The sequence below is a fragment of the Ursus arctos genome, unplaced genomic scaffold (genome assembly GCF_023065955.2).
Source record: "Ursus arctos isolate Adak ecotype North America unplaced genomic scaffold, UrsArc2.0 scaffold_20, whole genome shotgun sequence".
NCBI lineage: Eukaryota > Metazoa > Chordata > Mammalia > Carnivora > Ursidae > Ursus > Ursus arctos.
This window is the reverse complement of record NW_026622875.1, coordinates 35,687,272-35,712,222: the sequence shown is the minus strand read 5'-3', so window position 1 is coordinate 35,712,222 and position 24,951 is coordinate 35,687,272. Positions and strand designations below refer to the sequence as shown.

General features: G+C 41.1%; 1 protein-coding gene across 3 annotated transcripts in view; it reads right to left on the bottom strand.

Annotated features, from left to right (window-relative positions):
* The window catches only part of KAT2B (lysine acetyltransferase 2B), a 97,973-nt gene that overhangs the window by 3,444 nt on the left and 69,578 nt on the right, over positions 1-24,951 (bottom strand). Inside the window, exons 10-17 of one of the 3 annotated variants that reach the window (XM_026496937.4) lie at positions 22,607-22,815; positions 21,429-21,555; positions 13,752-13,862; positions 10,366-10,509; positions 5,096-5,210; positions 3,572-3,608; positions 3,271-3,328; positions 3,082-3,166 (exon numbers count right to left, since the gene is read on the bottom strand). In XM_026496937.4, coding sequence (XP_026352722.1) covers positions 3,082-3,166; positions 3,271-3,328; positions 3,572-3,608; positions 5,096-5,210; positions 10,366-10,509; positions 13,752-13,862; positions 21,429-21,555; positions 22,607-22,815 — 886 coding nt within the window. Of the gene's footprint in view, positions 1-3,081; positions 3,167-3,264; positions 3,329-3,571; positions 3,609-5,095; positions 5,211-10,365; positions 10,510-13,751; positions 13,863-21,428; positions 21,556-22,606; positions 22,816-24,951 lie in introns of all 3 variants that reach the window. The other 2 variants (XM_026496936.4, XM_026496938.4) reach the window with 2 other exon arrangements.

Genomic DNA, 24,951 nt, shown 5'->3' with positions numbered 1-24,951 from the left:
CTACCAATAACCCAAATTCCCACTATATTACCAAATTTTCCAGAAGGAAAGAAGCTTACAACCAAATATATCAGGATGGGACCATCAGCTAGTGAGATACATAAATTTACATGCAACACCCAAAAATGGGGAGAATTCATTTGCATCAAAATCTTAAATCTACCATAAAACACCAAAGAAAAAATCGGAAATATGTACTTTTGCCTATTTCCCTTGACTAGAGCTTCTCTTGGTTAGTGGCATGTCATATCTGTGAGCTCAACTTTCAATTTTCTTTCTTCTCTAACTAAAACAGTTTGGAAGGAGAGAAAAATTGGCAAGTGTTAAGAATCTTTATAAAGGCTCAGCAAATACCCCAACCAGAGGTCTCACCCGAGTGTGACTGAGCAGGTGAAGATGTCCTCTCATTAAATGAAAAAAGAGCAATGAAATTAATTGTGCCTCTCCAGGTAAAGTTAGATGTTTACCTTACCACCTAAATGCCTACCACTTATGATATGCTGCCCAATATAGTGTTTATGCTTTAGAAGGAACAGTTGTATAACCGAAAAGGGGGGGGGGGAGAATGAAACATTGTACAAAGAAGTTTATCCAAAAGCTTTCAAACTATTATTTGGAAGAAAGGGGGCAGGAAGAGACGGGGAGAGCCTAAAATACAGCAGAAATAAAACGAGAGTCATCTTAGTGTTTGGATCTTTCAGAATAATTACAACCAATTCTGCATATTTCCTTTCTGTTATATCTACTCTATTCTTAAGTTACAAATAACATCGTTCCGGTGCCTGGGTGGCTCAGTCAGTTAAGCATCTGCCTTTGGCTCAGGTCATGATCCCAGGGTCCTGGGACAAGAGCCCAGCATCAGGCTCCCCGCTCAGTGGGGAGTCTGCTTCTCTCTCTCCCTCTGCCTGCCACTCCCCCTCCTTGTACACTCTCTCTCTCTCTCTGTCAAATAAATAAATAAATAAATAAATAAATAAATAAAATCTTTAAACTAAATAAATAAATAACATCTTTCTTCCTCTAGCCTCATTAGAGGCTTACGTGACCAAATGGCATGGGTTAAAAAAGAAGGTAATTAAATATCAGTGATACCACATATGGAGAAATCATTAAATTATTCCATTTCCATCCCTCCCACCAACTGGGGAGTTCTGAGTAAATAGGAAAACACTGCCTAGCAATCCACACATGGTACGAAGACATGCCTGGGCCAGACTACTCAGATGATTTTCTGAAGGAGATTCCCTAAATGACACAGGTTAGACCTCATTCATATGGGAGAAAAAGAGTTTTTGCAAGCACAAGGGAAAGAGAAGAAACGTTTTTAGAAAAAGCCGAGAAGGCAATAATGGGGGAAAGTAAGATTAGTGATTTGTCACCCTTGTCCTCAAAAACATAACCACCTTAGGGACAAGACTACACCTTTCACTCAGCACCTAAAGGCACCCTAAGAAAAATATAATTGCTCCCCTAAAGGGCACCATTCGCTGTCTTAATAACTTTGTGTAGAACATACCTCGGTCTACCACTGGTCTTGCTCAACAGGGCCAATATCCCCTCATGACCATTCAGCTGTGCGCACAGGTGGTAACCAACTGGAGAGGCTCGTACCCTTCTCAGGCTGGACCAAGCAAAACGCTGCCAGAAAGCAGGCTGAAGAGTAGGCTATGACAGACGGGACCTTCTAGACCTACCACTGCAGGTCTTCAGAGCGTATGTGAGCAGGGCTGAGAGATAATTCTTCTCCCCAAACTCATACAACCTCCCAAGAGGGCTTCATAAAGGGAGCTGAGATGGTCCAGGCAATGAGGATGCAAAGGTCAGTTAAGTTTGGAAATGGGCATAAAGGGTTTTAACATACTTTTTACATGATGGAAACTACTGAGGGGCATGCGACTAGCTCAGTCAGAAGGGCATGTGACCCTTGATCTCAGGGCTGAGTTCGAGCCACATGTTGGGTGCAGAGAGATTACTTAAAAATAAGACCTTTAAAAAAATTTAAAAAGGAAAGAAAATACTGATTCCCTTTACACTCTTCCATTCAGAATTCTAGACTCACTCAACCCTCACGCTTCTGCTTTCATAACTACGATACAGAGAAGCAAGGCAGAGAGAAAAGAGAAAGAAAAGCATACGGATGTAGGTCCACGTTAGGGAGGACAGACTACCAAAACCATTACGGTGACTCTACAGAACATTCTCGTGAAAATTAATGCTGTAGGAAACGCCTACAAATAACTCCTTTGTCAGGAAGCTAATGGGTCCCTGTCATTCTTCCTTTCATATTTTAATACCTTCTTGGTACCAGGAACAGATTGCAGGTAGAAAAGGGACAGAAGACACAGGCTGTCTCCAAAACAATGGCCACACAACCAACTGCAAACACTTCGGCTAGTTGTCTGTCATCTACACAATGCCAAATTAGTTTAATTGGATTCTCAATCGGTCCAATTAATCATTTTAGCATGGTGCAGGCGCACGAGCAAATTCCACAATTCCTCATTTCTAACGGCATTTTTTGTTTGTACAGTACTGGGTGCGGAACAAAGCTTTTACAGGGAGTACAACTAGTGACGCTAATAGCATCCATCAAGAGCATGGAAAACCGAGAAGGGCATTACTAGAATTTCTCCTCTGCTAGTATAGCAGGCAAGCAGCCTTAATCCAACTTCTTTTGTATCACTTTCAACAATTCTCCAAAGGCTCAAAATGTATCAAGAGGACAACCTGAAGCTTTCCACGTGCAACCGAACAGGCAGAGTATAAACACGGTGAAGTCCGAATGGCCAGCTTTCGCATCTCGCGCTGGGTGCAGTTCCCCACCCGGGCTCTCTGCATCCAGAGCTGGCGACATGTGGCTCTAAAAGCTGCAGGCGTGTCTAACAGGACTCGGCCACCCACCTGTCCTTTATCACTCTGCTCTCTATCGCTGGCCCTCTGTGGTGCAGGGAATCCCACCACCCATCACACACCCCCTACCCTACAACAGAAGAGGACAGATCAACCTCAGCAACCATGTGTCCCCCACACCGCCATCCAGAGAGTGTTAAATCTATACTTAGAAAAGGTTAATGGCATTACCCATGGGGAACCTTATAACTTCATAATATCCCGGAGCTTCTGTTCTCTTCACAGGTTCCATGAAGGGCCAAGCGCTTTGATGGCTCTTGAGTAAAGAAAAAAGTAAGGTATCTAATATGGAAATTCCATGTGGGAAATCATTTCAAAATATCTGCATGAGGTGAATGAAAAGAAAACACCCACCTTTACCTGCTGGAGGACGCTCTTGAGGGTGCTGTAAAGCTGGTCAGGGTCTTTGGGCTCCTTACTTGAAAGGAGAAGAGGAAACAACAGGGAGCAATGATTAGTTTTTTGCCCTCTTGCCAGGGGATTCCTATTCCGCTTATTTTTACAAAAACCTAAAATGGGAGCCATCCCAGAAATTTTTATGAAAACTGAAAAGCAGGAAGTGCTGTAATGGGTGACTACAAGCAGTTTGCCTGCTTCCTCTAAGTTGCTGGGAGGAAAGAAAAGTCAGTTCCATTAATATCTTCTCACCCATCCTACTTACCTTTTCTCTTTTCCACTCGGCTTCCAGCCTGTCTCTCCTATATGTCAACGAAATTAAACACTGAATGAGAACTGCTTTTGGTCAAGAGAGTAACAAAATTAATACTTATCAAAAATGAAATAAATTACAAGCACGCCCCAATAAATGTCTATTTCCGGGAAGAGACAGAAATCAACTGCGATTAGTTACTTCCTTCTACAGCTAATAGCACGAAACATTTCCAAGACAGCCAACACCTCTTTATGTTAGTGTTTTTTTAAAGCAGGAACTCCCAACTTTTCAGGGGAAAGCATAAAAAATAAATACGTCCAGTACTGGGGACATGTGCATATTTTAAACTCTAAATCACATATGTTGCTAATCACCATGTGAAAGAGTTAAGCTGTTATTTTCGGTAAGAACAAACTTTGTCCTGGTCTCTATTTTATTTGGCAAAGACTCTGCTGGTAATACAAGATGGTTTAGTGCAGCAGAAAGAAAACACAGCCTCAAGTCCAATAGACCTGGATCTGATTTCTTGCTCTCTCCTTAAAAGCTACTTATCTCAGATAAGCTACTTAACCTTTTGCCTCTATAACTTCTCAATCTATAAAACAGAACTCTAAAAATTAGGTGATATTATCACTTCTGAGATGAGTCAATGTATGTAAAAAAATAAAAATAAATAAGAAAACAGAAGAACACCTGGCACAAGTAGGCATTCAGCAATATGATGGCTATTATGCCATTACCAGGGGTGAAATTTTTAGGTCTAGAAGTAATAGTAAGATCTGCTACAGGGTAGCTATTGTATTGAAGGAATGTGTCTTGCCCAAATAAGGTCTTATTTTTTTCTGGAGAACTGCAGTTTGTTTGATTCTGTGCTGTGTATTAAATCTTCAATATACTAGAAGATCCTGGATTTGAACTGAATGAAAGTGTGGCTACTCGACAGTTCTACAAAAACAGCTATTTTGTATGTTTTCACCCAAGATGATGCATCCCTAACACTCACAGATAAGAACCCTTGGGAAAACTACTCTCAAATAGGGAACTTGAACCAAATTATGTGTTTCCCAATCATCTTTTTTAGAAATTTGGAGAGAGAAATTTGGCCAAGCACACAGCTGTGCAGACTGCAATCATGACAGCATGAGCAAGGGAGCAAACAGCAACAAGTCTGCAGATGAATTCTGACAGTTACTAGCCATGTGCTACTTGAGGTCAAAGGACTTAACCATTCTGAGACTCAATTTCCCCATTGGTAAAAGCAGAACTTCCCCATGCTACTAATAGCACTCTCTCAATAAACGATGGGTATTAACAGCTATAAGAAGGGGTCATCTAAGTTCTCCTTGATTTGTCTGCACTGACAAGTAGAGAAAAGACAAAGGGAAAGCATCTCCCTTCTTAAGACTACAAACACCACGAATGGAGACAGGCAAGGCAAAGAGCTTTCCAAATCACTGCACTCTGGCAACCGTTTCAAATGCATCTCATGACAATACCAAAAGATTTTGCTTTGAAATGAAGATCTATACATACTAATTCCAGGAATGCTTTCTATGGGAATCTGCCGAACTCCATCTTTAAAACATGAAAGTCCAGGGTATACTTTTCGAATCTGGGCTTGTTTTCTTTCTATCAGCTTTTTAATGATCTGTAAAGCACAGGAAGAAATTTGTTTAGTGACAGAAGTCTGTGGCTACAGATTAAGTCAGTCCACCTAAGAAGTCGGTCGCCTAAATAAAGTCTTCGGGATGCGAAAAAGGAGACAGGGTGACTGCTATTGAACCGGGAACCTGAAAACGTTCTATTACACTCTACCCGTCCAGGGGCGCTCACACAACCGGCTCTGAATACTCGTCCCCTGCCATCAAAAAAGCCAATATTGAGACAACACACTGCTCTTAGGGCCCCTGTCGTCCTCAGCAGTGAAGCCAGTTATCCTGCCCTGCTTCTCTACCCAACCCAGCCCAGCCCAGCCCGGACTCTTCACGTTTCCTGACTAGGAACTAAGGGCTCCCTTCAGACTGGAGGGCACCCGAAACAGGCCTCACAAAGCCCCAACGCCCCCTTGCCGGGAAGGATGACATTAATATTCAAAATTTTCAAGGCAGGGGCCCTAACCTATACTGTTTGCATCAAAAAAGCAGCTCCAAATATTTGAGGCCACACACCCCTTGGTGTGAGCAGCCAGGATGGATTAGGGAATTTTGAGAGATGTTTGTTTTGTAAAATAGTTCCTAATGTACTGACGTCAACTATTTCCAAAACAGTGCGGTTTCCCATTTAAAGAAAAGAAAAAAATTAATTAAAAATAGTCATCCAGAAATTAACTATGTCATAACTGATTTTGGAAAAGAAAAAACGAAACAGGGGAAATAGAGAGAGAGAGGGAAGCAAATCATAAGAGACTCTTAACAGTAGAAAACAAACAGGGCTGATGGAGGGCGATGGGTGGGGGATGGACCAGGTGGGTGACAGGCATGAAGGAGGCACTGGTGATGAGCGCTGGGTGTCATACGTAAGTGACGATCACTAAATTCTACGTTACACTATATTAACTAACTAGAACTTAAATAAAAATTTGAAAAAGAAAAACACAGTAGCAGTCACTAACTGAATTCACAAAGGAAAACAAAACACTCCAGTTCCTATCAGCTTGATCTCAAACACATCATCGGTAAACGCTCCAGCATGAATGTATTTGAATCCTGACAATTAAACAAAGAACTTCATAAGGTGAATGGGACTAGTAAAAGTATATGTCTGATAAATCTAGTTCACTGCTGTGCAACAGAAATATAATGCAATCAGCTCATGTAAATTTTTTTTAAAAGATTTTATTTATTTATTTGAGAGAGCAGAGAGAAAGAGTGCACAGGAGCGGTGAGAAGGGGCAGAGGGAGAAGCAGACTGTCCACTGAACGGGAAACCCAGAATGGGGGGGCGGGGCTGGATCCCAGGACCCTGAGATCATGACCTGCGCGGAAGGCAGATGCTTAACTGAGCCACCCAGCCGCCGCCCTGCCATGTTCCAGTGGCCACATTTCTTAAAGTAAAAAGTAACAGGTAAAACTGGACTTAAACGATATATTTTGATCTAATCAAATATATCCAAAATATTATCACTGCAGCATATAATCAGTAGAAAAAATACGTATGAGATATTTTACATTCTTTTATCCCTAACAGGTCTTCAAAATCGGAGTGTACTGTATACTTCGAGTGCGCCTCAATTTCAATGAGCCAGTATCTAGCACTTAGAAGCCATATGTAGCCAGTGGCTGCCACTTCGGACAGGACAGACCTAGATGGATGCTCTCCCTTTGTTTACTTATGAGTCGAAGTCTTTTTATTTTTATTTTTTTTAAAGATTTTATTTTTGGGGGCACCCGGTGACTCGGTCAGGTAAGCGTCCCACTAATGATTTCAGCTCAGGTGGTGAACTCAGTGTTGTGGGATCCAGCCCTGCAAGGCATCCGGCTCAGTGGGGAGTGTGCTTGAGTTTCTCTAACTCCGCCTCTCCCCTCACTCACGCTCTCTCTCTAAAATACATTAATTAAAAAAAAAAAGAAAAAGAAAAAGAAAAAGATTTTAAGTAACCTCTACACCCAATGCGGGGCTCGAATTTACAACCCCAAGATCAAGGGTCACATGCTCTTCTGATGAGGCCGGTCAGGAGCTCTGAGTGTAAGACCTTTTTTTTTTTTTTTTTTAAGTTTTTTAATTTATGTAAGTAATCTCTATACCCGATATGGGGCTCAAACTCACAACCCCCAGATCAAGAGTCGGATGCTCTTCTGACTGAGCCAGCCAGGTGCCCACCCCAGTCTGTGTCTTTTTAAAACAGAATCCCAATGGTAATCTCTTAAATAAACTCCTTCAGAAAACCTAATTTCAAATATAATATTAAAACTTTTTCTCTTTATCAAGGATACCCTCAGATGTGATAACCCACCCAGGTGGTTTCCATACCCCTTGCGTAGCACCTTGAAGGTGGTGGGGCCCCGGTGAGTGACTCGTAACGACAGTGGAGGGCTTCTTAACCCCTCTGTGCTTCCAAGGGTTGCTTTGGAGAATGGATACACTTTACCTCTGTTTCAGTCTTTTACCTTCACCTCCCTTGAAAATGTCTCCACTTCTCCACCATGTCATCATCATTCTCTCCTCAGATCCTTCTTCCATTCCATCCCTTCGGTTTTAGTACCCCCAACAGGAGATTTGGGGGAACTCCCCCATCTCTAATATGCCACCAAGTCTTAGCACGTGTTCTTTACAAAGAAATCGCATTGGTTGGTTGCCCTTACTTTGGATCGTCCAAACCCAGTCCCTTGTTATCTCACAGTCCGGTGAAAGTTTGAGATGCATCCTTTCCTCCCAGCTCCACCCCCGCCCCCCAACCACACACACACATGTATACACTCAACTCTGCCGGCTCACGACCTAGTCACACTTTCTCAAACAGCGGCTTTTATCACCGGCACACCTATGGTCCTAGCTGTTCACGTGCCTATGAATCTACTTATGTTGGACTCTGCATCTTCGCTCATGCTAATGGGATTCAGCAGGCTCAAAAGAGTTCAAAATATATTTCCCACGAAGACATCTCCAATGATGCTAGGCCCCTACGGATCCCAGCTTCCCACTCCCAAAGTCAATACTCACAAAGTAGCCCGCAACTCCCACTCTGCTCCCCTGTCCAACTGCACTAGCTTTCTCTCTCTGTCTCCACTAGACACAACCACAACTTACTCTGCTCTTGCACTCTTTCAGGGGCCAGGAAAGCCCTCCATCTACTTATAACTTGCTTGCTATTACCGTGAGTCCCTGTCTTCCACAAGGGGGTTTTCAAAAGTTGGAATAAAGATACCTGTGAAAATCACTGGAAGAAGATACTACATGAATCCAGGATTTTTTATGGTGACTTCAGGTCTCTTTGGAAGAAACAAGGTTAACAGCTCCCAGCCTGTATCATCCACTCAGTGGCCGGTGCTGGAGAAGGCTGGAGGCCAACAGGGAAGGTGAGGTGAGAGGGAGATGAGATCCAAGAGGGGAGGAGAAAAAGGATGGGGAGGGAGCATTGTCTTCTAAACAATGGACTTGCTTTTGCTAGCTCTGTGTTTACAGCTTTCCCCTGTACACAGTGAGAGCCCACGGATCCGGACTAGGCGATCTGCAGGGCAATCCTGCTCTCTGCTTCCACCAGATGCACGGATGCTCCTCGGAGGAGGAAGAAGGGACGGCCAGCTGACTGCCTGGTGATGGCTCTCGCTGGCCAGCAGCCCCTCATGCCGAACAGGAGCTGCTGAATACGGACCTGCTCATTAAACCCCACAGAGAACAATGAAGAAAGCTAGCTCTTTAGAAAGAGACAGAGAGAGGGGCCTGCTGTGCTTTTATTAACTCTCCAAGTACCCTATTTGGAATTCTCTCTAGGGCTGGCATGGCTGAGCAAGAAACAACAAAGGTTGTTTTTATTTTCTAATAGGAAAAAAGCACCTTTCACCCACATTCATAAGAACAAGCCTGACCCACTTTAAGGTAAAAAGGAAAATATTTATTGAGCACCTACTATGCATCAGAGACTGTATAAGGAGTTTTACGTCTGTTAGGTCAATGATGTCTGACAAACAACGAAGAACTGGGATTAAGGAACATCAGTAGAAACCAGAAAACAAAGATGGGCTTTAAGACAGATGCCGTTTTTAGTTACTTGCTAGAAAGAAAATGCATGAGAATGAATAACAGAAATGTAAAGTGGAAATGATGAGGGATGACACAGCCACAAAGCCCATTTCTGAACTCCAATGAACTAGGGGGAGTGAGGAGATGATCCTGGGCTTAACATGAAATTCATTCATTTAATAAATGGCCACTCTCCAATTATGCTTTTTTTTTTTAGATTTTATTTCTTTATTTGACAGAGAGAGACAGCCAGCGAGAGAGAGGGAACACAAGCACAGGGAGTGGGAGAGGAAGAAACAGGCTCCTAGCAGAGGAGCCTGATGTGGGGCTCGATCCCAGATCGCTGGGATCACGCCCGAAGGCAGACGCTTAACGACTGCGCCACCCAGGCGCCCCCAATTATGCTCTTTTTACGGTATTGTTTTCTATCTCGGACAATTGTAAAACTACTATGTAGTCAAATCTATCAGCCTTTCCTCTCACTGTTTCCCTTTCAGTTCATATGCATAAAAGACTTCACCCCAAAATGAGGTGACAAATCACTGAATTCCTAGAAACACAGGCCTTCGGAAGTTGCAATGTTAAAAGCAGAGAGGGATACACACGAAGGTAAATGCCCACGTAAGATGACGAATAACCAAAATTCAAAGAAGTGGATCAAACTAGTGCCAGGGAAGCTCAAAGGAGAAACTGAACTCAGGCTGAAGTGGTCCTAGGTGAACGTGTGCTGGGACAGTGAGGTGGGAAACGGACAGAGACACACGCTAGAAGCTTAACGCCTCAGTAATGGCTTTCAGACAAGAGTTTAGATAAGCAAAGAGGTAAGTCTGGGAAGGGTACATGAGGCTAGAATGTCCAAAGCCTTGAAGGTGAAGGTGAAGATATCATCACATTTTACAAGTTTTGTATTTTACACCAATTTAACAAGTGCTGACCCTCTTAGGAATGGTGCCTAGAGAGGAAAGGGATCCAGCATACCATCAGAGAAGAAATCTACACAAATCCCAGCAAACCGAACTCATGACGATACGTGGGAGAGCCATCCACACAGAGCCCAGAGATACACAACTCACCCAACGAAGACCAGCCTGTACGGAAGGATCAGGAGTCAGTCACGTGCTTACCTCCTTTTGCTTCTTAATGATGACAGAAAATTCTGTGTATGGGATCCGTGGATTTAGCTCACATCCCATTAAAGTGGCCCCTTCATAATCCTTGATGTAGCCAACATATTTGGTTTTAGGTATTTTAATTTCTTTGGAGAAACCCTGCAAAGCAAATAAATTCATTCATATGGCCACTGTGCAACAAATATCCACTGAGCGCAAACTGTGTGGTAGGCAGCAAGATACACTTTTTCCGGTTCCCATCACATTATTCTGGAAAGGATTAGCATGAAACCCCTCTGTGGAGTTCAAAAACATGAAAAACATCTGGAGAAGGTGCCTGGGTGGCTCAGTTGGTGAAGCGTCTGCCTTCAGCTCAGGTCATGATCCCGGGACTGTGGGATCGAACCCCACATCGGGCTCCCTGCTCCGCAGGGAGTCTGCTGCTCCCTCTGCCTCTCCGTCTCTCCCGAATAAATAAATAAAATCTTTAAAAAAAAAAAACATCAAAAACATCAAAAATCAAACTGCAAACAGGAAGCAAGACAACATAAAAAAATAATCCTAGTAAAACACAAATTATACTAAATGGTTTTTAACAGAACTAATATAAAGTTGAATTTTATATTAAATTGAACAATTTCTCCCAAACTGGGGAGGGGACCCCAGGATTCTCAACAAATCAAAAACCGCTCTAAGTTCTGAAAGAAAAGCTTATCAAGAAATATAGTAACTAGGGATGACTGCCTGGTTCAGTCAGTAGAGGATGCGACCCTTTTTTTCTTAAGATTTTATTTATTTGAGAGAGAGAGAGATTGGGGTGGGGGAGGGCAGAGGCAAAGGGAGAGAGAAACCCAAGCAGACTCCACGCTGAGTGCACAACCCTGAGATCACATCCTGAGCCGAAACCAAGAGTCGGACGTTTAACCAGCTGTGCCACGCAGGGTCCCCAGAGCATGAGACTCTTAATCTTGGGGTTGTGAGTTCGAGCCCCACGTTGGGTATAGAGATTACTTAATTACTTATTACCCCCCCCTCTTTTTTTAGATTTTATTTATTTACTTGAGAGAGAGAAAGAGAGCACTGGGGAGTGAGAAGGGGCAGAGGGAAATGGAGAAGCAGGCTCTGCACTGAGCAGGGAGCCTGATGAGGAGTTTGATTCCAGGACCCTAAGATCATGACCTGACCAGACACTTAACTAAGCCACCCAGGTGCCCCAAAATAAAATCTTTTATTTATATACATATATATTTAGATGTTGAGGAAATGAAACCCCTACTGCATAGGCAGAAACTTCCAGACCATCACAATGTGTAATTGTGTCCGTGGCATTTATCGGCAATATATTCATTTACATACTTTAATCTGCAATAACCTAGTACTATAGGATAGTCATATATTCGTATTATAAACAGAATTTTCCATACCATGCCTATTTCAGTTCTTTGCCGTAAACTACCTGGAATTCAGAACTATCACCAGCACTATCCTGCCTGCCTTTCAGCAAAAACTTACTTTCCAAGCAATCATTGCCATAGGCCTCACAGAGGACTACAGACAAGTCATTTAAGAACCATGACTTATATTTCAGGCTTTGCAGTGCAGCTGCAGCCTAAGAAAGCTGTGCCTCAAGCCTTCAGTTAACAACCCCACTTAGTTCTTCCAAAAGAGTTTTATTACAAAAGTCACAGACACATCCCAAAGAATGAGAAGAAGACAAATAGGAGATTAACTATCTGACATCAGAGGAGGAAAAGCTCTCTAATCACATGAGACTTATGCAAAAAAGAGAAGTTAATAGATTTTTTTTTTTTTTAAAGATTTTATTTATTTATTTGACAGAGACAGCCAGAGAGAGAGGGAACACAAGCAGGGGGAGTGGGAGAGGAAGAAGCAGGCTCCCAGCAGAGGAGCCTGATGTGGGACTCGATCCCGGAACGCCGGGATCACGCCCTGAGCCGAAGGCAGACGCTTTAACGACTGCGCTACCCAGGCGCCCGAGAAGTTAATAGATTTTATGCAATGAAATCTTTAAGAATCTGTACATCAGAACTCATAAGGAATGTTGAAACAACTGACAAATGGGAGAAAAATCATAAAATAAAACGTTAATATGCCATACACAAAGAGTCCTCATTAATCAATGTGAAAATAAATATTTTAGTAGAAAAGGAGGCAAAATACAATGAATTGGCAATTCAAAAACAGAAGAAGAAATACAAAGAAAGGGGCAACGAATAAGAAAAAACCACCACACTTCACAATGATTAAATAAATGCAAACATACACAATTTATTATCTAGGGAAGGAATAAAAAATATACTTCTCAGTTACCAAACCTTTTCTTGAAGCCCCTTATATATTGCTGACAAGAATAGAAATTATTGCAGTATCTGGCAATGCATAACAAAAGCCTTAGATATATCTGGAAACAACTCTACATCTAGACATTTATTCAACATACATACAAACACATACTTATAAATGCACACTTAAAAGAAACACCCGAATGTCCTAAAAATGTGGTACTGGTTTAATGAATTATTTTCTAATTATACCATACGATTTCAGAGAACTACCAAAAATTATATAAATAATAATCAGAATGTATTAAGTGAAAAGGGCAAGTAATTCAATTAATATAATACGAGCCAAGTTTTATATTTATATACACATGTACACATGAACACATACACAGAACAATTATTAGAAGGGTACATATCAAAACATTAACAGTAAATCTCTTTGGATGGTAGAATTACAACCAATTTTTCTTCATTCTGCTTTACTATGTTTCCCAAAATTTCTACAATAACTTTACATTACTTTTGTAGTTAGAAGACTAAACGAAAACGTTTAGGAATTATAAAGCACTATTTAAAAAAAATATGCAGCCAAAGAATAATCCTTAAAAAGCTGAGCTGAAAACTTCTGGTAAGAAAGGCCCGAGACGGCAGCCAAGCTCCCAGCCTGCTGTATGCTTCCAAAGGATTGTCAGGGGCCCTTCATAAACTTCATCATTTTCTTTCTGCTGTCATAAATGGAGGCTTTCCAGAGACTAAATCTATTTCTCTTACTCATAGAGAACTGTACTCACCCAGCCCTGGGAATTTCTCCTTAGCCTGGGGATACCATATTCTAGAATTCCAGGATGCAATATGATACTACATTTATAGATAGCATTCATTCATTCACTCAACAAATATTTCTTTAGTATTTACTATGTGCTGGTCATACCCTCTACTACAGTCTGAAGCTTACTCCTGGCTTAAGGATTACAAAATAAAGATATGTCCTTCTTACAAGCAGAAAATGCCAGGGGAAAAACTTCCTTGGATGAAGCCTACCTGACTATATATTAAGAAAAGAAATGACAGAACAGAGTTGCACAGTGAAAAACTTACCTGTTTCTTGAAATAACCAATTGCATATTCATCTGCATATGTGAGGAAGTTCAGGATATCATGTTTTATATGATATTCTTTCAAGTGATTCATCAGGTGTGTTCCATAGCCCTATGTGGAAGTTAGTATACAGATAAATATATTAGGTTCTGGAGAAAAGACATTCCTACAAATTCACTGGGAAATGTTGGCAAATTTAGGAGCTGGTACTTTGATATATTTTACCAATATAATACTAACACCCTTTTTGCATTTCTGAACTTTGAAAATGACCTACAAAACCAAGAAATTCAAAATCCTTGAACCGAGATATAATCATCATTTTAAAATACAAGTTTCTGGTTCTTTGGAAGTAACACCAAGGCTACAAACTGCTGGTTCAATTCTAAAGATTATTTGCTGAATATTAATAAAAGAAGTTTGGGAGGTAACATTGATTATGATTTCTGCTTATCTTTGAAGTATTTGAGAACCTGAGATGCAAAGAGCAATGTGAACGGAAAGTGCTAATCTTTATCAGAATATTAACTAACCCAAGTGTTTCCTGGATGTATACAGATCGGCAGTCCTTCCAAAGAAATGTATCGTATCACACACACAGGGTTTTCCTCTTTGTCTTATCAGGCCTTTCCAAGCAAGGTCTAAGAAACCGAGAATCTCTGAGTGAGCCAGAGGACATAAGGAAGCAAACTAAAGACTGAACAATGTTGAATAAATTAATGACTGAAATATGAAAAAAAAATGCAAGTACCAGGTTTTTCAGTTATGTACAACGTTTAGAGAAAAGCTATAAATTTAAAGTGATTGTTTTAGAACCTCACTAAAAGCAGTGAAGGTAAATCCAAGCATCCAGACACAAATACCTTCACATAAATATTTTAGAACTTGGTGACACACTTTTCTAAAGGACTCCAATGTGCTTACAGGTATGGTCTCATGCAACTGCAGTAGCACAGGGGAGAAGGGTCTTTGGAAATCATTTGGTCTAACTCTCTGTCCCACACGATGCTAGAAGTCTTCTGCCATCCATCCTGAAAAGGTGAGCTGTTAGAAAACTCCCCCAGTATAAGGTGATCCCATGGTCCTTAGATAGGCCAGTTCATTTTCAGGTATTGTTATGGCTGGGAAGTGCTTCCTAAAGTCTATCTGAGATCTGATCCCTTGTTATTTCTACTTCTTGACCTTAGTTCTACTCTTAGAGTAACAAAGACTCATTCCTCCTCTTAACAACTCTTCAAGCCCTTAAAGACCATACTCTCTCGTGCTCATCCCTACCTCCCAAAACCCATGTGAAATACCATTGAGGTTTCTGTTGTTCCTTAAAAGGCATGATTGGAAGACCCCTTATTAATCTAATCACTTTCTTCTGGGCTTTCTCCTGTATAACAACGCCCTTCTAAAGCATGGAAGGACCAAGCATAATAACAAGTAGAGGATGGTCTGCCTGGTAAATGGGAGAACAGTATAACCACCTCATTCTTCTGGAAGTTATTCTTCCATTGATGTTACCCAAGGGCATTTTAGCTTTTCCCAAACATTTTACAATACTAATATATTGTAAGTTTCAATAAAACTTGGATAAAAAGAGGAACGAAATGTCTCTCTCCTTGAGAAGATGGTAAAATGGGGAAGATAAATACATAATAACAGTACAGAGCTGTGCTGTTCAATATGGTAGCCAGTAGCCACATGTGGTTTTTGAGCAACTGAAATTGGACTAGCCTAAACTGAGATGTACAAGAGTGTGTAAAATACACATCAGGGGAAAAAAAAAAAAACAACCAAAACTCAGTAACATTTTATCTTTATTACATGTTAAAACGACAATATTTTGGATATACTAGGTTAAATAAAAAAGATCAAAATTAATTTCACCTGTTTCTTCTTACTTTCTAAAATATGGCTACTAGAAAATTTAAAATTATATATGTAGCTTGTATTTGAGACTCAAAGTATATTTCTATCATGCAGCATTAGTACAGAGTGATGTATCTGTATCTATAATACAGAAAAAGGCAGGGCGCCTCGGTGGGTCAGTCAGATAAGGTCCGACTCTTGATTTCAGCTCAGGTCATGATCCAAGGGTTGTGAGTTCCAGCCCCATGATGGGCTACACACTGGGCGTGGACCCTGCTTAAGATTCTCTCTCCGGGGCACCTGGGTGGCACAGCGGTTAAGCGTCTGCCTTCGGCTCAGGGCGTGATCCCAGCGTTATGGGATCGAGCCCCACATCAGGCTCTTCCACTATGAGCCTGCTTCTTCCTCTCCCACTCCCCCTGCTTGTGTTCCCTCTCTCGCTGGCTGTCTCTATCTCTGGCGAATAAATAAATAAAATCTTTAAAAAAAATAAAAAAAAAGATTCTCTCTCTCCCCCTGCCCTTCTCCCTCTCTCTTTAAAACAGAACAAAACAAACAGAAAAAGGCTTTAAGATAACTACGAGGGGGGAAGGAAGAGGTTATAGAAGGAAAGGAACATGTTTAAGCTAGGCCTTAAAAGAGTCTGTCAAACGGAAAACAAGGTAAGAAGATGGATTGGAAATCTAAATGTAAATGAAAATAAACCTATACAAAAACACTATAAAAAGATACAGGAAAGTGGGTTTATAACCTAAGGTACAAAAACACTTCCTAAAAATATATATAAAATGCAAAAGCATAAGGAAAGAACTGATTATTAAGTAGATTATTTCAAATTTTAAAATTCCTTAAAGATATTATAAGCAATTTAAGATACCATAAACAAAAGATAAACGACAAATTGAGAGGGCACAGTTCTAACACATATTACAAAGATTTAATAGCTTCTATGGGATCAGTACAAAAAAGGAAAGACAGCCTAAAAGAAAAAAATGTCAAAGGCCAGAAACAAGCAGTAAATTTAGCTGATAAAAATACATAAGATGTTCGATCTCAATAGTAATTAGAGCATTCCATCAGGAGACGCAACATTTCACTCAACAGTATGCAACCATCTTTAAGGTTGATGGTACTCAGCCAGTTACAGTAAAGACAGGAGAAACAGTACCCTCCAAAATCATGGGTGAAAGTGTAAACTGGTAAACCCATTGAGAAGGGCAATCTGGAAATAATTTTTTTAAATTTAGAACAGCCATATTCAATCCTGCAGCAATTTCCCTTCTCACTGTCTAGAAAAACATTTCCAAAGAGTACACTGTTGGTGACAGAAAATAACTGTAAATAAACATAAATGCCTTCAATAAGGAATGATTATATAAATTATGGTACTTCCATATCATGAAATACTATAGAAAAAGAATAAAATAGCTCTATATCAGCATTGCCTAGTAGAAATTTCTGCAATGATGGAAATGTTCTTTATCTATGCTATCCAATATGGTAGCCATTAGTCACGTGTGGCTAAGGAGTACTTGTGTAAATGAGGAACTGATTTTTGAATTTTATTTAACTTTAACTGATCTAAATATAAATTTAAATAATCACGTATATGCACTAAAGTTGAAAGAGCCGAAGATATAATGGAAAGTCTTTATGTCAATAACAACAAAATACACAGCCACTCTTACAAACAGGCACATTCCCCACATAAATCAGTAGAGAAGCACCTGGAAGTTTGTACACCCAGTTGACAACAGCAGGATGGTAGAGGGGGAAGGGATAGTGAGGTTTTTGCTTTACCTGAAAATGTATTTATGTATGACCTATGTAATTAAAAATTATTTTTAAAGAAAAATGAAAAAAATTGATAAAAGGTTGGCTAGTTGGAGGGAACTGAGTGTCTAGGAATTAGTAAGAAATGTGCCTTCTGGGGGGCCTGGGTGACTCAGTCGATTAAGTATCTTTTTTTTTTTTAAGATTTTATTTATTTATTTAGAAGGTGGAAGGGCAGGGGGAGGGAGAGAATCTCAAGTAGATTCTATGCTGAGCTCAGAGCCCAACGGGAGCTCGATCTCACAACTCTGGGACCATGACCTGAGCCAAATTCAAGAGTCAGACGCTTAACCAACTGAATCGGCTCAGGTCATGATTCAGGGTCGTGGAATTGAGCCCTGCATCAGGTTTGTGCTGGGCATGGAACCTGCTTAGATTCTCTCTCCCTCTGCCCCTCCCCTGTCTCTTGAAAGAAAGAAAGAAAGAAAGAAAGAAAGAAAGAAAGAAAGAAAGAAAGAAAGAAAGAAAGAAAAAAAAAGAAAAATGTGCCTTCTGATAAAACTCACTGTAACACAGACGTGGTTCACAGAAGGGAGCCAGGCTTTTGTTGTATGTACCATCTTATACGGAGTTTATAGATTATAAATTTTCTACCCTTTGCCCACAATCCAATGATTTTTCTCAAGAAGAACAATAATGGTTCTTTTGTAAATAGCTTCTCAAAACCTGCATAAGATATTCTGCATTAGTGGTCGCTAATTTGTCACCTCTCCAAAGAAATTTTCCAGATTCCGACTGCTTGTGAGTAGGGGCTGTATCCTTTCATTTGAATCTTCTGTCTAGTATGACTGGTAGTAGTGGTAGCTTAAATATTTCCTTGATCAGCGAGGTATTAGCAATGTTAAGCTATTATATGCAAATGTTTAGATTTTCACCTAGAACCATTTCCCTTTGTTTATATGCCTTCATTTTTTTTCCTTCTTTTCTTTTTAAGATTTTATTTGTTTGAGAGGGGGGAGCACGAGCAGGTGGGGGGGGGGCAGCACAGTGAGAGGGAGGGGTAGAGGAAGAAGCAGACTCCATGCTGAGCAGGGAGCCGGATATGGGGCATGATCTCAGGACCTTGAGATCATGACCTGAGCTGAAGGCAGATGCTTAACCGACTGAGCCACTCAGATGCTCCTCTTTTTTTTCTTTTTTTTAAAGGAGGCTCCACACCCAGTGTGAGCCCAGTGTGGGACTTGAACTCCCAATCTTGAGATCAAGACCTGAACTGAAATGAAGAGTCAGACCTTCAAACGACTGAGCCACCCAGGCACCCCTTATATGTATACCTTTATTTTTAATTATCACCAAAGGTTTTTTTTTTTTTTCCTAAATCCATCTAAGCAACTTCAGTGTTTATTTAGATATTTATTATGATATTGGGGTGCCTGGATGGCTTAGTTGGTTAAGCATCTGACTTCAGCTCACATTGGGCTCCCCATTCAGTGGGGAGGTCTGCTTGTCTCACTCCCTCTGCCCTTCCCCCTACTCATGCTCTCTCTCAAATAAATAAAATCTTTAAAAAATAAAAAAATACTTATTATGATGTATAAGTATTAGCTATGTACCTTTAAATATGCATGATTTCAAATCCAAATAGTCCTTAGATGATAAGGTAATTCTAAAACCAGATGATGAGCTTTTCAAGTCAATTCTGAAGTGTCATCTTGTGTGTGCTGTGAGCAGGGTAAATTCATACACAGATCTTTAAAGCATTCACAGGAATTTATATGTAAGCCTGTTTCTCTGAACTAAGAGGATGCAAAGCTTTAAAGTATCATTTCGCCAAGATTTTTAACATTATTAAATAAAAATCTGAAAGCTCCTCTTACGAACTTGAGGTTTTATTCAAAGAGGTGCCACCAGCACTGGCTTTCATCAAACTTCCATTCTACTCAGTTATGAAAGACTAAGTCTTCATTTTCTAGAAAAGACTAATCTTCATTTTCTAGAACAATAGTTTCAAGTCGTTTACAAAACATGGCTTCTTTCTAGGTCTTCCTACTGAGTGTGTAATGTTTGGCCACCTTCCTGCAAGTCTTTAGAAAATTACACGGTTTGGGGGAAAAAATAAATTGCCTTTCTGGGAAGTAATAAGACAAAGCATCCAATTCATATTAAATACCTTTAGTTTTCCTCTGGTATCCCTAAAAGTGTCCAAGTCAACCTTAACCAACCTCTCCAAACAAGGTGCGTGGTGTAGCTTTCTCTGAAAGCAAAAATTTTGCCACCTTTTTCTGAAATTATAAATGAAGGCCATATTTGCCAGTCCCCCCTCCCTATGCAAAGCCAAACACATTTTCCTTCTAAGTACGTTTCTGAACTCTGGACACTTGAATTGTTTCTCACTTTGGCTGGGGAAAAATTAAAAAGTGGTAAGTACAGCAACAGCACCATCTAAAGACACACTGTCAGAGTTTCTTGCAAAAGTGCCAGACATCCGTTGCACGTAAACCCGGGCCCTCGCCTTCCCCAGTCAGGATGACAGATGCATGACTGATGGGTTTTGTTTATCCTTTGATACTTAGTCCTGTGAGTCAAAGACAAAAAAGCCCCATTTGTGCTTTGTGAGAGGAAATCACAGCAGCTCTAACAGGCACGGCGGGTCGAGTAAAGCTGTGAATGAAAACAAAAGTACCCACAGCACTGGCTGTATCCCTCAAGCAGAGAATGATTCCTTCCAGCAACTTCCTGTTGGTTTTTATAAATGGCACTACTTGTTTGCAGCTGGAGAAGGCCACCTTGTCCCTAGGCCAGCACCATGCTGGCCACGTGTGCCCAGTGAGCCCCGAAATGTGCCTAGACCCAGCTGAGATGCGCTGTCGTGCAAACACACCCTACATTCCAGAGACTGAATACAAACCATATAAAATGTCTCATTAGTAATTCTCTGTGCCATGAGGACCTGCTGGTGCAGTGACCCCTCTTTGGATACGGCAGGTAAAATAAAACATGCTTTCAAAATTAATTTTGCCCGTTTCCTTTTTTTTTTAACATAGCTCCTAGAAAACTTAAAATTACACGCGTGGCTCACATTTGCACGTCGCGTTATATTTCCTTAGGTAGCGCTGCCTGAGACTTTCCCGTCCTTTTTCTCAGCAGCTACCTAATCCTGAGCTGCTTGCCCTTCCACCATTTGCCCTAGTTTTGCATGACACTCTTTAGGGTTCCCAAAATACCAAGAATAATAGTTTAAAGACTTTTCCTGGTTCCGTTTTCCTAAAAGCGGCAGCAGAACAGAACACACCAGACACTAGACCAGAAGTCTTTCTGCTGACAGAGAGGCTACACTTTATTCCAGCCCTACTGCGACACCAGCTGCAGTTTCAATAAACAGCCTAGCTCCTGGGGACAAAGGGACCAGTGACAAGGATAACTGGGAAGGTCAATTAGACACACACGCATGCGCGCACACACCCACACACCCCCAAAAATCCCACATTCCAAACCCTGCATAGATACTTCTAAAACTTAGTCATAAATTTATTCACATTTTTCATGACTTCCTTTATACAACATCTTTAGCCCTTGACCGCCTTTGGGACAAAGCCCTAAGACATCTTTCTTGGGCGTAAGCCACCTAAACCATGTAACCCACACCACATACCACATCCTTCCCGGCGGCTCAGGGTCACCGGCTGCGTGTGTGCATGTGTGTGCATGTGTAAATTAACAATGAACCGTGAGATTTGTCTTCCAACCTCCCTTCACTTGTCACAGGCTATACTTCGGTGGCACCTGGGGCTGTGTGGTGTCCTTGTACCTTACCCCAGGCCCCAACAAAGCCCTGGGAGAACCTGACCTCTTGGGACGTGGAACCGTGTGCTCTCTTCACACACATAACACAGACATCGGCAGCAAGAGGACTCTTCTCAGAAAGTCCTGAACTCCACTTCAAACCTTCTGCAGACGTGGCACAGAGAGACAGACCTGCCCAGGCTCGGCGGCTTTACTAGAAGCACCACATTCTGCTTTTCTTCTAACACCCTGGGTTACCCTTACCTTGACTTGCTCATTTGAGGTTACAGCACAGAAAACAATCTCTGTGAATCCTTGGGATGGGAACATACGGAAACAGATACCACCAATAACACGGCCATCTTTAATTAGGGCAAGGGTTTTGTGTTTCCTGAAAGAATAAGATTATGGCAAAGTTTTACCTATTTTGGTTATATAAAAATACTTTTGGGGGGTTCCTTATTAACCAAACAGGAAAGGAGGGGAGGGTTTTTCTTGAGTTTCTACAGAAGCCTCCTTTATCTAGATCCTATCTCGGTAGAACATTCTTAATGTAGACTTTTTAGAGCAAGCTTGACTGCACAAGACTTCATTCATCAGGGCTTCGATCACAACAAAATGCCGGCCACCTAAGAAGGGTCTGAGGTTTACAAATAAAGAACAAACTAAGTGTGGAGATGCTGACTGGTACTGGAATGGTGGTACACTTAATGCCCAGGGACCCACAGTGGGGGTCTGGAGGGAAAGCACTAAGTCATGGAGAAATGTGGGATATGTTTCTGAAGGGTTTACTCTGACTCAAAAATATTACAGAAACATTATGGAAGAGAATACAAAATCCACACGTACAATTTGCCAAAACCTGCATTAGAGAATCCTTTCAGAACTTCTGTCTCAAGTGTCACTCTGAATTGTCATATGCGGGAAGAATATTCCACATAGGCTGTTAGGCTGTATGTGCTAAAATACATCCATTTAGAGAACTTTAGGTTTTCTGTTGTTTGGGTTTTATTTAAAGCAATGGATTTTCACATGTACCTGTCTGATATCCCAGTAATTTTCCCTAAGCTAAGACCCAGCAACAGTGGTACCTAGTTAAGATACCAAATTCAAGAATGTTCTGACTATGAAAAAGTAGGACATCTTCTTGGTGCTTATATTTTTACATTGCTATAGTGAATGACCCAAAGGACAGTCACCAGCAACTTAAAATATAGAGCTCCATTATTATTAACAACAACAACAAAAAATGTATGAATTGTTGAAAAATTCATCTTACTGCTTTTCGTCATGGCAATTATCTTGATGTAGCTCTGTATTCCCCAGTGTGACAAGTGGCAGCAGGATTCCGTACCTGACTCTGGCTTACTTCCACTATCTGAGTGGTTCCTCCTTCATTTAAAAAGGAAATAAGAAAGAAAGAAGAGCCAAGTACCACTTACGGGTCAAAGACAAGCCGTGTGATGTACTCTTTTGGCATCCGGGGCAGCTGGTGTGAGAACACGTTCTGTAGTCCGACTAGCCACATTAGAATCTTCTTGTTGGGTTTCTGGCTCAGGGAATTGCCGACCACGTGAAATTCAATCACACCCCTGCGCTCTTCCAGCCTTGCTGCCTCATCCCGGGCTGAATGTGCTGATAGTAAACTGGTCTGCAGGAGACAGGAGAAAGTGACACAGAGCTCCTCTCTTAAGACAATAGGGATGGGACATCTCCACGCTTCTCTTATTTGCTCTAATAAGATACACATTTGTGGATTTTCGGGGACCCAAACAACACATACAAGTTACAAAAACAAAATGGAAAAGGGAGGTAAAGCATTTTGAGAGATTAGAGTATAATATGTGTACATGCATATTTGGCGTAGATTAGGAACCATCAAACCCTCCTGTAAAGTGCCATATAGTAAATATAAGGTCTCTGTGCAACTAGTCAACACTGCTACAGTGCAAAAGCAGACACAGACATACAGAAATGAATGGCGGGGGGCGGGCGTGGTGCTGAGTGGCTCAGTCGGTTAGGTGTCAAACTCCTGATTGCATTACAGGACCCTCAGGGTGACCGATGCCCAAAATTCTCATCACAGCCCCAATAGTGGCAGTCACGTTTATTGTGTCAGCACCTCCTTTTGGAGGATAGTTTTCTTTCTGAGGGTATCTGTTGACCCACTCTCAACCGCAGCTGGCAGCACAACCTGGTGCCTGCACTCCACACTCCCCACCCTATTTGATCCACCCAGGGGTGTGCGGGTAAATGTTCAACCAACAGTTCCCCAGGAAGAAAAGCCCCAAATGGTAGCACTTGCTCATCCCATTGGTCTACCGCTGGCTGCCCAGGTGACCAGGTGCCACCGCGGTCAATTTCAAGCTACCAATTAACACCCAGCTCACAAAATTCTTGAAAATTTAACAACTGCCTTGTGCTCGCCTGTACAAGTCAACTCCAGTACCCTACCAAATCCACCCAACAGATTTTGAAATGTGTGATAACATCCACACTTCACAGCTGAAAAACTGAGCTAAACTAATCTGTGAAGTTACTAAATCCTTGAAAGACAAGTACACAAAAGGTATACAGTCTTTTAGACTGGATATCTACCAGGAAAGGGGAAGAATAATCTTACAGTGAGATGTTCTCTTAAAACATTCCAGTTCTCGCAATAACCCTCAATACCATAAAATAAATATCTCAGGAAACATGACAAATTAAAACTGATGCAGCAGAGCCACACTAAACAAATTTTTGAAGATACTTTACAAAATAATCTCTAAGCCATTTCTTCATTTCTAGAAGCTGTCAGAAATATCTTTAAAAAAAAGAAAAAAGAAAAAGAAAAAAAAAAAGTAGGCTCCAAGCCCAACATGGAGCCCAACACAGGGCTTGAACCCATGACCTGAATTAAGAGTTGGACACTTAACCGACTGAGCCGCCTGAGTGCCTCAGAAACATCTTCAACTGCGTTGCCCCTGGCCGCAATGCAAATAGAACTTTTACCACAACTGCTTTACTTAAATCCAATCATGAGTAAGTAGAACCAAAAGGGGGTCGTTATACAACACTAGTGAGCAGGATTCTTAAACAATGGCACTGCTGTTAAAATAAATAAATAAAATAAAAAAGGACTGGGAAACTGTTCTAGATTAAAGGAGACTAAAGAGATGAAGAGAAAGAGCCTAAATGCAATTCATGATCCCTGGCTGATCCTTCAACAACAGGAACAAATGTTCTAAGGACATAATATGGTTATATGGGGAATTCAGATATGGGCTCACTACACATTCGCCCAAGGGTCAGCAAACTTTCTTATAAAGAGGCCAGATACAAGTATTTTAGGCTTTGCAGGTCATACATCACCTGTCTTAATTATTCAGATCTGCTCCTGTAGTGCAAGGCAGACATAGACAATATGTTTCAATAATACTTTATTTACAAAAACAGCCAGTGGGCCAGATTTGGCTGTAGTCTGCCAATCCATGTATTAGAAAACATGACCTAGCTCAATTTTCTGACAGTGGTAACTACACTTCTGTAATGTAAAAGAGTAGTCTTGATCTTAAGAAATACAGGTAAATAAAGAAGTGAAATGTTGTGACACCTATATTGAATTCCGAAATGGTTCCAAATGGTTCATAGGAGAAAGAGACAGAGGTAATACAAATGTGACATGTTAACAAGTGGTGAATCTAAATAAAGAAACTATGGATCTCAGGGGCACTTGGGTGGCCCAGTCAGTTAAGTGTCTGCCTTCAGCTCATATCATGATCCCAGGGTCCTGGGATTGAGCCCC